General features: G+C 36.3%; 1 protein-coding gene across 3 annotated transcripts; it reads right to left on the bottom strand.

Moving 5' to 3' along the window:
- Positions 1 to 843: 843 nt before the first annotated feature.
- On the bottom strand, positions 844 to 13,491 carry LOC121734817 (V-type proton ATPase catalytic subunit A). Of its 3 annotated transcripts, XR_006036789.1 has the most exons (14): positions 13,383 to 13,491; positions 11,653 to 11,756; positions 10,983 to 11,095; positions 10,367 to 10,613; positions 9,282 to 9,400; positions 8,834 to 8,985; positions 7,519 to 7,643; positions 7,090 to 7,236; positions 5,444 to 5,659; positions 4,837 to 4,996; positions 4,376 to 4,445; positions 1,983 to 2,309; positions 1,368 to 1,550; positions 1,262 to 1,277 (listed from the first exon to the last, which is right to left on the bottom strand). XR_006036789.1 is itself a non-coding variant. In XM_042125433.1 (13 exons), the coding sequence occupies exons 2-13, from the start codon at positions 11,732 to 11,734 to the stop codon at positions 1,458 to 1,460; spliced, it is 1,851 nt and encodes a 616-aa protein (XP_041981367.1). In that variant the 5' UTR covers positions 11,735 to 11,756; positions 13,383 to 13,491; the 3' UTR covers positions 844 to 1,457. The 3 variants fall into 3 exon arrangements, 2 of the variants coding, with proteins under 2 accessions (XP_041981367.1, XP_041981368.1); XM_042125433.1 differs by having other exon boundaries at positions 844 to 1,550; XM_042125434.1 differs by having other exon boundaries at positions 844 to 1,550; positions 11,653 to 11,754; positions 13,379 to 13,470.
- Positions 13,492 to 14,293: the final 802 nt, after the last annotated feature.

Raw genomic sequence — 14,293 nt, 5'->3', positions numbered from 1 at the left:
TTAACAGTATTCTGCTATTAATAGTAATTGCTATTTTTTTATAAAGAAGACACAAACAAAATATTCTTTTACTCTTGACAGATGTTTCATTGATAGAATAATTTTTCCGAACTTTTTTATGTGTGAAGAACTGAGGAGTACAAAATATATTTAATAGTTTAACCACTTCTGTATTTTAGCAAAACTATCAAAGATTCCTAATAAAAACCTTAATAAATCACATAATAACATGTTTTCTTAGCTCAGCAGAACTCAGATGTATATAGTAACAAATATTTTGGATAGACTTGGCTGGCATCATAAAGTTAATATACCTAGCGGAATAGAGCAACAATCTCGAGCTGTCAAACGAAACCGAAATTGGTTTTCATCTGTGTGACAAATATGTGTACATATACACTTACACAAGCATGATTGAACATTAATTCCATGAGATTTAATTGTCAACGTGCGGCACGTACGACTGGACGTCAAAAAGAGTGCTGCTGTCATATATCACACGTCTCTTTTTACCACGCAGTGTTACTGATATAGACATCTCTCTTGCTCAGGCCTTTGTTTTTCTATTCCGCTACGTATATTAACTTTATGGCTGGCATGCGATAATGTGACACAGTGAATAATTTATTACGAAGCCACTGTTATTTGTATTAACAGGGGTTTCATTCTTTAGAATAAGAAACAGTTACAAATTGATGAAGAACTAAAATCTGTGTCAGGTTTTCAATGTTTTCGCATTGATTGTAGCCATGCTAAGATGGATGCTCCATTGGTGGCAGAGGTTTTCTACTTTATTTCATTGAAATTATTTTATTGCCTTATATCGAAATAAAACACAATACAATCAGTTTAAAATTTATTTAATAATAACACTATCAACACGTAACGTCGAGTTAAACCGATTGCGACATTTGTACGAACAACATAATACTGGGCGACGCGGGGGCGCGCCTCAAGCGAGACAAATGCTCTTCTCATCTTGGAATGCACAGGGTATTATGGAGAATTTATATCGGTGTATATAAATATATCTGTATATAAATAACGACTAACTTAGCAGACGTCGGGCGACGGCTATTTACAACTCCGCCCGCGTTAACTACTAACATCGGAATATAATATCATCATTAAATCCATATAACGAATCGACTAAAATCGATATTTATTATCTAGTGATGTGCCGGAGACGCTATATCCACTCGGATATTTGACAAGTTATCGAGAGAAAGATGTTCGCTATCAAATATCCGAATCGATATTTATAATATCCGGATACAAATACTTGATAACTTATCCGTATCCGGTAACTAGTTATAGAGATATAGACATTAGACAATGCTAAATATCCGCACAGATAATAATATCCGGACTATCAAGTTATCCGTATCCCGGCACACCTCGCACGCGAGCGGACAGCGTGTCGGCCCCGACGCGCCGACACGCGGGGGACAGGGGACTTAGTCCTCGATGTTGCGGAACGCCGCCGACATGTCCTCCAGCAGCTGGTCGAAGTCTGCCTTGATCTTCGCCTCGCCGTCCTTTACGGGGTCCTGGGGATACACAATGTATTAAGTAAGCTACCGCCACATTAAAAACGACAAAAAAATCTCATTTTAGAATGAAGTATTGTATATTTCTGTGATTATTATAATTATGTAATTTTAAGCAACTTGTGTTTGATACATTGAAAAAGAAAGTTCATGATAGCTTGTATAAGTAATCAGATTTGTAAATAATTTGTAAGTATATAACATGTACGCATAGCGTATCATGTTACATGTACCTCCTCACTAATTAAGATATTTACGTGGCTTATAATTGTCTTTCTGTGTCATGTGACTTTTTCAGTATGTCAGACAAAGACAAGCAAACATGTATAGTTATTTACTGAGTAAAAAATGTATGTCTATAAAATGTACGCAGTGCGTACACGTTGCGTACACGTTGCGTACATGTCTGTGTACAAATATAATCATAGTTACCTTGAACTTCATCGAGGAGAGCTGGTACAGTACGTTAGCCATGGCGTCGCGGATGACGTTCCATGTCACTTTATTGTCACTCTGGGCGGTGCTCTCGACAGCGTGTCGTGACATGTCATAGAAGGCGATGATGTTACGTAACATGCCGACGGTCTTGTAGAAGGGGCAGAAGCGATCGTACGCGGAGTAGCTGTTCTGTTGTAGGAAGTCGTCCTTCAGGAGCTTAGCGACTTCAAGGGTAATCTTGTCGGTCTCCGCCAGCGACGCTTTACCGACCAGCTGCACGATTTCTGACAGATCCTCTTCTTCTTGTAGAATCTCCTTGACCTGAAGAAATAATAGTTTTCACCTTATTATGAGTGATTCTTCAAAAATGATTCTCCGCGTCACTTTCGTGGGAATTTTTTATTTTCGATTTATCTTTAAATAAATGCAAATGCCTTTAAGGTGTTCTAAAGATAATAAATACGATCTTTAAGGCATGTAAATCGGTCCATAAACTACTGAGATAATCAAATTTGAAATTTCGTCCCCACGAAAGTTACCATTGAATTTTCTAGGAACAAAATATGGATTGAAATCTTTTTTTTCCTTAAAAAATAAAATAAATCATTATTTATTTAATCAGTTTTTATTAAGATCAACAATACTAAAGAGCATGGAGCTTTAATTTGTTGCTTAATCTGTCAAGTAACCGGTCCTGAAATGATGTGATTTTTTCGAGGTTCAGGTGATTTTATTTGAAGTTCGTGAAGAATAAGTGATTTAGGAGGTCATATAAGGGGGTTTTCAACTAAATATGGAGATTTAGGACACAAGATCATAATATTTTCTTCGATTCAGTTTGTGGGATATATACGAGGGCTCGCTTCGCTCGCTCTCGTCTGAGTATCGTATCGCATTGCATTTGGATTAAGGATGTAATATCAGTTGTTCATGTAAAATACTGATATTCAGGTAAATCCACTAGATTAGAAGCAGATTCGATATATTTGGGGAAAAGATCAGGAGGTAGATTGACGGATAAAGCCACATATGTTTTTTGTTTTTCAAAAAAAGCTTGTAGAGTGAAAAATTAGTTCTGGGTACCAAAACCATAGCTGGAAATACTATACTATAGCCAATTCACATAGGAAAACGGTGTACAAAACAGCCTACGTAGCTTTCGTAGGTCACTAGGTAACTTTTATGGGTGAAAATCCACGAAAATTGTGCCACGAAAGTTACGAAAATGTTACATTTTTTTGAATTATGATTAAAGTAATAGGTAAATAAACAAAGTACTAGGAAATAATCTCGATAATATACCTTATTCCTTAATTTGATATGAGTGTCATAATTATAAATTACTAGATGACGCCCGCAACTCAGTTGCGCCAAAACTCGTTTATTGCGTGGGAACCGTACATTTTTTCGGGGTAAAAAGTATCCTATGTCCTTTCCCGGGACTCAAAGTATCTCCATGCCAAATTTCAGCAAAATCGGTCCAGCGGTTTGGGTGGGAAGAGGTAACAGACAGACAGACACACTTTCGCATTTTTATAAATGCGAAAAAAATTATCATTCAAAAAAAATATTAGTATGGATTATCATTCAAAACATGCTCGCAAAAGTTACGTGACTACAGCGACCACAAAATTTTTAAGGAATATCTTATCTTATATTTTCTTTGTTTTGAAGCAACGAGGGTTTGAGTCCCCTGTACTGATGCTGGAAAGACACTGAGCGTTGGTGCAGCTAAAACGTGTAACCACAAGTCGTCGCGTTTGGAAGATAGGTGCAGTTTTATTACCCGCTCGTGAAACTAGCAAAATCGTGTGAAACAGACGTCATGCCTATTAACTTTTTGAACTTAAGGTATAACATTATTTCATTTTAGGAATTAAGTAACCCAGTTAATCTAGATAATTTTGATGTATCACACTCTATGCTAATGAATAGAATACAAAAGTTATTAAAGCTTTCCGTAAGCGCGAACAGAGTGTGACACGCGGAGAACACCGATTTTGCCCCGATTTAGACATTGAATTAACCATTAAACAAAAACTATAAATAATTATAGATGTTTTTATTGAAATCAGATACTTAAATAAATGAGGAATAACGTGTGTTTGGTCCTAATGCTGTATGTTTAATAGGGAAGTAGTAAAGAGCGTGTGACCACATTTTGGTGGGCCTCGAAGAATTACTCTTATAATGTCTTTACGTACTCTTGTGCTCTTTAAAAAAATTAATACGTCATTTATAACATGTTACATGACAGACCAAAATTCACTTCGACATTAATTATCAAATGTCTGAATTAAATGTTGTCGCTAACCTCGATACTCGATAAGTTTAAACTACAATAGTTCTGATAAAAACTTATATAGATGATGTTGTCACAAACATACCTTAGTCCTGAGTGGCACGAACTCGGGGTAGTTCTTCTCATAGAAGTCATCCAAAGCACGCATGTACTTGCTGCAGAAGGAAATATAGTTTGTTATTTTACTATGACCTTCGATCAAATAATTCTGGGCGATTCAACAGTAACTAATTAAATGTTAAAAGGTACCAAAGTAAGCCAATAAGTGTAATGGATGTCCCACTAGACTCTAATTATGATTAGAGAACAATAACTTCAACCAGACTTTGCCAATTTTAACCAGTCCATGTGACCTGGCCCAGTTTGCCAGTCTGCGGCACACTTAGAATAGCCGCCATCAAGTTCCTTATACATAAGAATAGACATAGTGACAGATTAACAAATCTATCATTCTATCCCTAAAACCTGTCACTATTTATGTAATATTCTGTGATCACGCCTAAGGATATCTCACAAACTTACTTCGACAAACATCAGTCTACCCACCTGTAAGAGATGAGCCAGTTGATGGAGGGGAAGTGTTTCCTCTGGGCGAGCTTCTTGTCGAGACCCCAGAACACCTGCACGATACCCAGGGTGGCGGCGGTGACGGGATCCGAGAAGTCACCACCGGGGGGTGATACGGCACCGACGATGGACACGGAACCTGGGGGTAAACGATACAGTTGAATTGTTGTACTCAAAATTACTATTACATGAAACATACATGAGAGTGTTTAAATGACTATATTTTGTGTCAATTATATTTAACTATAAAGGTAAACTTATTTCGCAAATATATATCTACAGCCGAATATAGCCTCCTGCTTCTTTTAAAGTAAGAGTCTCAGATAAAATTATCCACGTCCACGTAAAATTATACATGTCCTTTTTACATTTAATAGAATTTTGAAATATCATCATTCTTTTACTACATTTTATAACAATTACACTTTATTAAAAAGGATCAACAAACTATGATTTATTATCTGGCACAACGGTCTATTGTTTTAGTTTTACAGTAAAATAAAATGACACAAACTATAAAACTATCTAAAGTAGTAGCAACATTATTGCAACTCCAAGAACTTCTCTAGCACATTCCATAACTCACCTTCTCTCTCGGGGTTACCGAGACACTTGACGCGTCCGGCGCGCTCGTAGAAGGAGGCGAGACGGGCGCCCAGGTAGGCGGGGTAGCCCGAGTCGGCGGGCATCTCGGCGAGACGACCCGAGATCTCACGAAGCGCCTCGGCCCAACGGGACGTGGAGTCCGCCATCATGGATACGTTGTAACCCATGTCACGGAAGTACTCGGATAGGGTGATACCTGGGAACAAAATATAAAGTGGGTGGTAAATATATGTTGTATTCATCTCAATATAATACGACAATACAATGAATAAAAAAAATAGGACTAGTTGTTAAAATGTTTAGGAATAGTTGTCAGGATTTGGATGATAATGTTTTTAGTGAGGAATTATAATGTCGTAGACGCAAAAATATTAAAAAAAATCGTTTAGTGAACTTGCTTATATCAATAATATATTATGTATGAGTTGGCTAGTGGAAATTGATATGCTTTTTTTTTATTATCACATATTATTATGTGATAATAAAATAAATTATAAGCAAAAAACTTTTTGAAAAAAGCTTTTATTTAAATACTTTAAAAAGAAGAAAATAAATTTCCCCTTAAAAATTCTAACTTTTCAGTTATAACCTCAATATATTATACAATTTGCATTATAATAAAAGCTTGTCGCGAGATTTGTTAATAATAATATTATAAACTGATATTATATTTTTTATTTTAATAAAGTACTTACTTCATTCAATATTGACAGATTGTTAAATCTCGCGACAAGCTTTTATTATAATGCAAATTGTATAATATATTGAGGTTATAACTGAAAAATTTGAATTTTTAAGGGGAAATTTATTTTCTTCTTCCCCTTATATATTTAAATAAAAGCTTTTTTCAAAAGGTTTTTTGCTTATAATTTATTTTTTGTTTTTTAGTTAAATATCTGACTAGATTTCTTAAGTCTGCTTTATTGTAGTTTGTTTTGTTTCAAGAATTTGTTAAAATCTGATTAACTGAATTTAAGTCTTTAAGAAATCGTACTATCTAAATTTTGCGACTAAAAAATTAAATATCACTTAACAAAAATGACCGGATTCAACCTGGCATTTTCTAAGCCTTTCATTGTATTGCAAAATAAAAGAGTATTTCGACACATGACACGACACGACACGACACGACACGACACGACACGACACGACACGACACGACACGACACGACACGACACGACACAACACGACACGACACGACACACGTCACGTCACGTCACGTCACGTCACGTCACGTCACGTCACGACACGTCACGTCACGTCATGTTACGATACGACACGATACGACACGACACGGAACGACAGGACACGACATTACTTTTCAATTTACTCTCAATGAGCCTTTTTGTTTGATACCCATATCGCAGAAGTGCTTTAAAAATAACTATATTCCCCTATCTTAGATGAGCCGCCATATTGGACGTAGAATGATATTACATTCGTTTCCGAGTTACTATCAATGAGCCCTTTCATTTGATACCCATATTGCAGAAGTGCATGAAAATAACTATATCCCCCTACCTTGAATGAGACGCCATATTGGTTGTCGAATGACATTACATTCGTTTCGAAGTTACTCTCAATGAGCCCTTGAGCGTGTGTGCGAGCGGAACACGTATACTGACCAGTGTAGATGGAGGCCTCTCGGGCGGCTACAGGCATGTTGGAGGTGTTGGCGACGAGCGCGGTACGCTTCATGATGGACTCCGTGACGCCGTCAATCTCCACAGACAGCTCGGGGAAGTCCCGGAGTACTTCAGACATCTCGTTACCTGGGGACATAAGAGTGACAATATTAAATAAAAAGATAAATGAAGTAATCACTAAGTCTTGTTTATGAAATAGATATTAATTCGTTTTTAACAGCCTGATTAGTGAAAAAGCCGTGTACATTATAATAATGCTATTAAATTACTGAATTGAAAAATACTGTAATCTATAAATAATCTTGTCTTAGTACTAAGCATGTTTTAAATATTTTACAAACAACAGATAAAATCCATTTTAAACATGCATAGCATGACCTAAAATCGCCATTAGTTGTTCTAGCGTACCTCGCTCTCCGCAACCGACGTAGACAATGACGTCAGAGTTGGAGTACTTGGACAGAGCCTGCGAGATGACAGTCTTGCCGCAACCGAAGGCTCCGGGGATGGCCGTGGTACCGCCCTGGACGCAGCTGAAGGAGTAAACGACTATTATTTACTTACCGTAGCTTGAAGAAAGTAGATAAATTATTTGAATCGATGATTTCTAAAACAACATAACTAACATTTTTGCCGAAATCGAGTTTATAGCGATTTTGGATTAAGTCTATGGCCATTAATAAATTGTGCATTAAAACAACACAATTGCTTTGCGTTTTCTATGTAAATTGAACTACTGAAAATATCGCTTAGTGTTGGAACAACATAACTGACTGACATTTCTCTTTGGTGATTGTTAGAACAACACAAGTTAAAAAAAAATGGACAATCCCCATTGTATGCACAATGGGGATTGTCCATTTTTTTTAATTTTGCTCATTACAAAAACAATTCGAGGAATAAGGTCAGTGATGGTTTTTCTGTGTATAAACGAAAAAAATACCCATTAGTTACTTATATTTTTGAAAAAATACGTTTAACCCAAGTTTAACCTTTGTTTGACCTTCAATGGCGTAAATTAGCAATAAATTCGACCAACATTACGTTTCGAACTTTTGGTACCGATAAATATAAAAAAAATTGAAGATATCAAAAAGTTAATTTCCTATGTCCCTGATACCTTTAAAGATTTCTATGATGAAATTTTGGAGTGGCCAACCACAGTAGAAACTGTAGATGAAGTGGGAGATGATGCATAACTATAAAAGTAGGCATAGGCAATAACAACATTTTGTTATGATTTACAGTAGTTTCTTGGGTATCAAAACAACACAAGTAACAGATTTAATGTCAAAAGCACATAAGTGAAAAACTTTATTATCCATTTATTTATAGCTCCTAATAATGTATTTTTATACATCTTTTTATTTTATTATACAGAAATATAAAATATAATATACATAATTATAAATTACTTGCATTATCAAAAATTATCCAGGTTTTTGTGTTTCCTGAAAATTTTACTTTTAGTTACTTATGTTGTTTTAGAAATCATTGATTCAATTCTTGTTTTAGTTTAATTTGATAAAGAATAAAATTTTTAGGCCCAAGTGATACTTTAAAATTAGTACTACTCAAAACGAAATGCTCGTAAAGATGTAGTTTTAAGCAAGTTGGCTATTAGAACATCAATCTAACTCAATTCACATTCAACTAACTCAATAATACTGCCGTCAAATAACACACGCGTTATTAGACGGCAGTATTTTACAACTGTACTCACGGGAAAAGCGAGTCGAGCACACGCTGTCCGGTCAACAGCGGGTGGTTGGCGGGCAGCTTCTCAGTGACAGGTCGCGGCTGACGCACCGGCCACACTTGCAACATGCTGTACTTGGTGCGCTCCCCGTCGAACTCCGTCTCCAGAACCGTGTCCTGAGCGTTTAAGTTATTTAGTGTAAGGTGGCAAAACATAAGGTTTCAGATAAAAAAGAAGGAAAAGAAGATAATGAAAAATTTTAACATGGTTTGAATTTAGAACAATAACAAAGGATTTTATTCTGATATTGCAATTTTACTAGTGTTAACAGGCAGATTTGTTAGGAATATAATATTACTTTCCCCAAGGGGTTAAATTAGGCTACATGCTTCATTTAAACCTTAATATAATAATTATTTACATATATGCTTTACTATTAGGTATGTAAGAAAATTTAACAATGTTTACTTACAGTGACTTTGTAGTTGCCAGCCGGGGCGATGTAGGTGACTGTACCCTTGGCCTTGGGTGGCATCAGCATGCGGTGCTTGACCAAGGTGTTCTCGTGGACGATACCGTAACGGTCACCACCTGGTCACAATACGAAATACATAAGACATAATATAATAAAACCATGAAAAAGCCTAGAGACCTACTATTTAAAAAGGGGAATTACGTGTTTTATAAATGCTCTGATTTTAAGCTATTGCATAGCTTTTATCGCGGACTTTGAACGCGGCGACTGAGTCTATGAATTTTCCAAACGAAAAAACTTACAACCCTCACTTGGTGCGACGTTGCCAGACTTTGGCACGGTGTTTGTGTGCGTGTGACAAGACGTATGCGAATTATAATTGCATAAGTTGATAAAAAATGCTATGCAATAGCTTTACCGCGGCAGCTCCCGAGTGCCACACGTATTTTTAATTTCCTTTCAGTCTCTCCATGTAATAAAACAATTGGTATAAAGATTTCATTTTCTTTCATTAAACAACTATGCAGGAGACTGTCTGTTGCAGATAACATGAGTCATTCAATGTTGGAATTATGCCATAACTGCCTACAATTCTAACACTATGACAAATATTACAAATGTCTGGCCCAGATTCTATGAGCTTAACTGAGAACTCTATATATCCTGGATAATATACAACAGAAACGCGATATGGATATCAACTTCCCTGTCGTACGTCTGTGGTAACGTGACAGTTGAAAATTCGTGCGTGAGTTAAAAAAGCAAGTAACGATAGCTTACTGGCCAAACTTCTACGCGTTATTTGTCTGGGATTTAGTTACCATTTAGTTTTAAATGTCTTAGCAAACTTTATATCCTATTCTAGCCTGTTTTATTTTAGAAGTAATAACTTTATTAAATATATTTGTTAAAAGATAAAGAAAAGCGTGCTTTTTATATTATCAAAATTTTGCACCAGTCTATCTAGCCTTACCCAGTAGTTCTAGTATAAATTAAAACTATATCAAATCAATTATACTATCATAATCATAAGGTTATACCTTAACATTGAGGATATCTGAAATTCAGAAAGCATAGAGTACCTGTGATGTGTGATCCGACTTTCACATACTCCGGGTTGAACTCCCAGTCGATCTCACGAGCGAGGCAGGGCACGTTCACACCCTTGGGGATGTAGATGGACTGTGTCAGCTCGTTGATGTCCTTCAGGGGACGCTGGATACCGTCAAAGATGGAGCCCATGATACCCGGTCCCAGCTCCACGGACAGGGGCTTGCCGGTACGCAGCACGGGGTCTCCCACTGTCACACCTGATGTCTCCTCGTATACCTGGAATATGGTGATAGTAAAAGCTAAGTCAGAAAAATGGCTTGACAAGCAGACTGTGGGATATGCACATAGCGCATCTTTTGACCGACCAAAGTGGTATGATATAACTATAGTGGTGGTCGCTCGGTCGGTGGCGCTAGTTGATACGCGATAAGGCATTAAAACTTTTAAATACATAACTTCACGCCACCTACCCGATTTAGATAAAATTTTGCATGGAAATACTTTTGAGTCCAGGCATAGAATATTCTTTTATTAAGGCGCAAAATGTACGGTTCCAGAGTAATAATCATGATGATCTCAAGCAATACATTATGTTTTAGTTATTATCTCATTATATTTAACAAATTTAATAAATGCTATGTTTACCTGAATGGTGGCCATGTCACCCTCAAGACGGATGATCTCTCCGACCAACTCATTGTACCCCACACGCACCAGCTCGTACATGGCCGACCCAGACATCTTCTCCGCCGTAACGACTAGCATATAAAACAATTAAGAATTAATTTCACATAATGAGGGACAAATAGCGCTATGTAGCCGTACGGTCTATTGTTTCAATTGTAATGTCAAACAGCTGTCATATGTCACGAAATACCTTCTACTTGTCACAATATAGCTGTCATATTGTCTGTATGATACGACATTCGACACGAAAGACCCAATAGCTACTGGCTACCATCCCTCTGGTGGCAAATGATATATCATTTGCCACCATTCGATATATCGAAAACCCTCATTGTGAAGGGACTAAAAGTATATGCAATATGCATTATACATATTACATTTATTCAACACCAACCAAACTCACAGTATGGCATTGAATTCTTAGCTTTATGTAGTCTGACTTAGGAGTAAATTTACTACCTTACTATAACTATTCGTCAACTAGTTGTTTAACTAATTGACGAATAGTCAACTTGTCATTCGCAAGTATTGCATATCCATGCCATGCTGTGAGTTACGTTGGAGTGGGGTTCAGTTTAATGTGCGACGACCTTATATCAACTTGGACAATAATGGGGTTCTCACTCACCGGGACCGGACACGGCAAAGACATAACCGAATCTCTCCTCATTCTCCTCGTCGGCGATCGTCTTTAAACCGCCCTTCGACATTTTGAATGACTTATTCTATTACCTGTAAAAAAAAAGGTATTATAATATAAATAAAGCCTACTAGAACCAGATTATGTAAAATATATGTATTGCAGATTAATATCATGCTTTCTCTCGTTTTTTATATTAGTGAATGAAAGAGAAGGCCTGTACCTATACGTCGAGAAATTATTATTGGTGTGAAATAAAAGAGTTTGCATGTTTGCAAAAGTCTGTGAAAAAAATGATTACACAACATCAAAATATAAAACTTTTATTACTTATGCTAAAAATGACTGAATAAAACTGTGTAGTCAGAGTTGAAGAGATAAAATCTTCCAATTCAGCTGATCAACATTATACAGTATCAAGATAACACTCATCCATCAATCACTGTCAATCAACATCAGCCAGCCTCTCCGCATAAAGAAGATTAGGCATATTGGGATCATCTTCATTGACAACGAGAAATATTATGTTATTGTATTTTCAATTTAAATACAACCACAGTGACAGTTTTATTGTTACTGCTGTCCATTTAAAGTTAAGGGACATTTTTTATTGTAATCTATTCCTCATAACTTATAATACCTGGGTTTTACCTAGTGTCACTCTAAGACCAAGATGTACTGTAATTCTTTCAAGCAAGAATCTGGCTAGCCATTCAGGCTCAAAAATGCTACAAATATCCCAAAGGACAGTAAATACCCCTATTCTATTATATGTTCAATTTGCTTATTGAAGTCTTATTAACCCAGTAAAAATTCATACTTTATTGATTTTCAAGTTCTGATGGATTTTGACTATATGAAGATACAGCTAAAGTGACATTTAACATGACTGCATAACTTTAGATGTTCTGAATCTTGTTAAAATTATTTCCCTTGTCAGTAGACTTGTGTGCCGATGCATCAGCGCAAGTCAGCTGACAATTCAGTGCGTGATGTTGTTACAGGCAGTATATTTTCCTAATAGTTTTCTTATGATGCTGATAGGATCTTGACACATGCTTGTTTTGTTATAATTCGTAGGCCTCTACAAATGATGTACACCTAGAAGAAATTGCTTTCAAGTAATAAGGCCACCCTTGTGTACATGTCTCATTTGTTAAATAATGTAAATTTCACTGTTATGTTTGTGCACAATAAAGTATATTTGATGAGTTATATTCAGTTAAACTCAATCAGAACTGTAGATACCTACTTGGCTGAAAGCTTGTGTGAACTAGAATAGAGTTATTTGGGTGTGAAATCTATTTGCTTCTCCATCGAACTGTAAGGAAGGTATTAATTTCGTTTTAAAAATGTTGGATGAACCCAAGGACTCCTAATTTTTAGGATGTCAGGACAAAACTTGGTCACATGATGGATTTACAAATTAGAATACACAATACATATTTTAATGAACGTAATGCACTGAATAAAGCAAACTATCGACACTGGTAATGTATGCAAGAATGTCTTTCGAAAACACCAATTCGAGATTCTAATAAGAACATTGAAAGACCTGCAAAACTCGCCCTGATCGAGTCTTAGATTCGGGGAGTTCCACAGCAGATTTCGTGGAAATTCTTACCAAAATCAATAAATGCAAAAAAGAATATCACAGTAGCACAAACATAAGTAGCGATAGCTCTAAAATAATAAATATTTTCAGCAAAATTACTCACAGGACAATTTAGATGGAAAAGACGATCTGAGAATGGCGGCGTATTTCCACTATCACAAGACCAATGATAAAAATTATGTCAGCTGACCTGTGTTTATGGTCACTTTACTTTATTCTCTATGAAAATGTATTGATTTCTTGTGCGAGGGCAGGGCATAGAACCAACTGCAACGAATACTATACTCACAAGGAGCACAGAACACATTACACAAAGTGGGAGGGACACCACCACTGACCTCCATTATACAAGTACGCTGGACTGATGATGACCCTTTGAAATGACCACGTAGTGATTATATTCTCTTTGGAAATGACAGCTATTTTTTGTGCCTATTTGAAGCGGCATCAGCTCCCCTATTATTAGGGATAGGAACTAAATTTGACGTAAAAATGACGTTTGAAAGTCACCATCATGTTGCCATATTGGCGCTGATAGCAGTAGTGGGAGTATTTGGAACTAATACTAGTGATGTACAACTGTCTTTTCTATTATCGATGAAATGTTTCCAGATTCAGATAATGTCGACCATTATGCGGGCGCCAGACATGTGATAAAATACGCCAATTCACCAAGTGTGGCACTGACATTTGCCTATATGTGCAAAGTTATTGCTGGCATTTTCCTATTTGGGCAAAGTTTGCTCAAACTTTGAAGCCCATGTCTGGCGCCGGCTTTAGGACAATAATATTAATACAAACGCTACATATTTGTATTAAAGATTACAGACTTCCTCTCCGTAATTTAGATAGGCGTAATAAATTAACAACGATTTCATACGTAGTCGTGAAGTAGCAGTACCTATCTATAATCCATTTATTTTTAGCAGTTAGCACTACGAAAAACTAAAAACAAAACTGAAGATAAGCTTCTAACGAAAACTTTGTTGTATTGTATTTTCTAATTTCATTTCT

The sequence above is a fragment of the Aricia agestis genome, chromosome 16, assembly GCF_905147365.1.
Source record: "Aricia agestis chromosome 16, ilAriAges1.1, whole genome shotgun sequence".
NCBI lineage: Eukaryota > Metazoa > Arthropoda > Insecta > Lepidoptera > Lycaenidae > Aricia > Aricia agestis.
The sequence above is the reverse complement of the archived record's forward strand: the minus strand, read 5'-3'. Positions and strand labels throughout refer to the sequence as shown.

Excerpts from the sequence above, each read along its gene's own strand:
- LOC121734817 (XM_042125433.1), bottom strand. The coding sequence starts at position 11,734 with ATGTCGAAGGGCGGTTTAAAGACGATCGCCGACGAGGAGAATGAGGAG. Across the intron at positions 9,401-10,366 it reads AGTCGGATCACACATCACAG|GTGGTGACCGTTACGGTATC; the intron begins GTACTCTATGCT and ends TATTGTGACCAG. Across the intron at positions 7,237-7,518 it reads CGTCGGTTGCGGAGAGCGAG|GTAACGAGATGTCTGAAGTA; the intron begins GTACGCTAGAAC and ends TTATGTCCCCAG.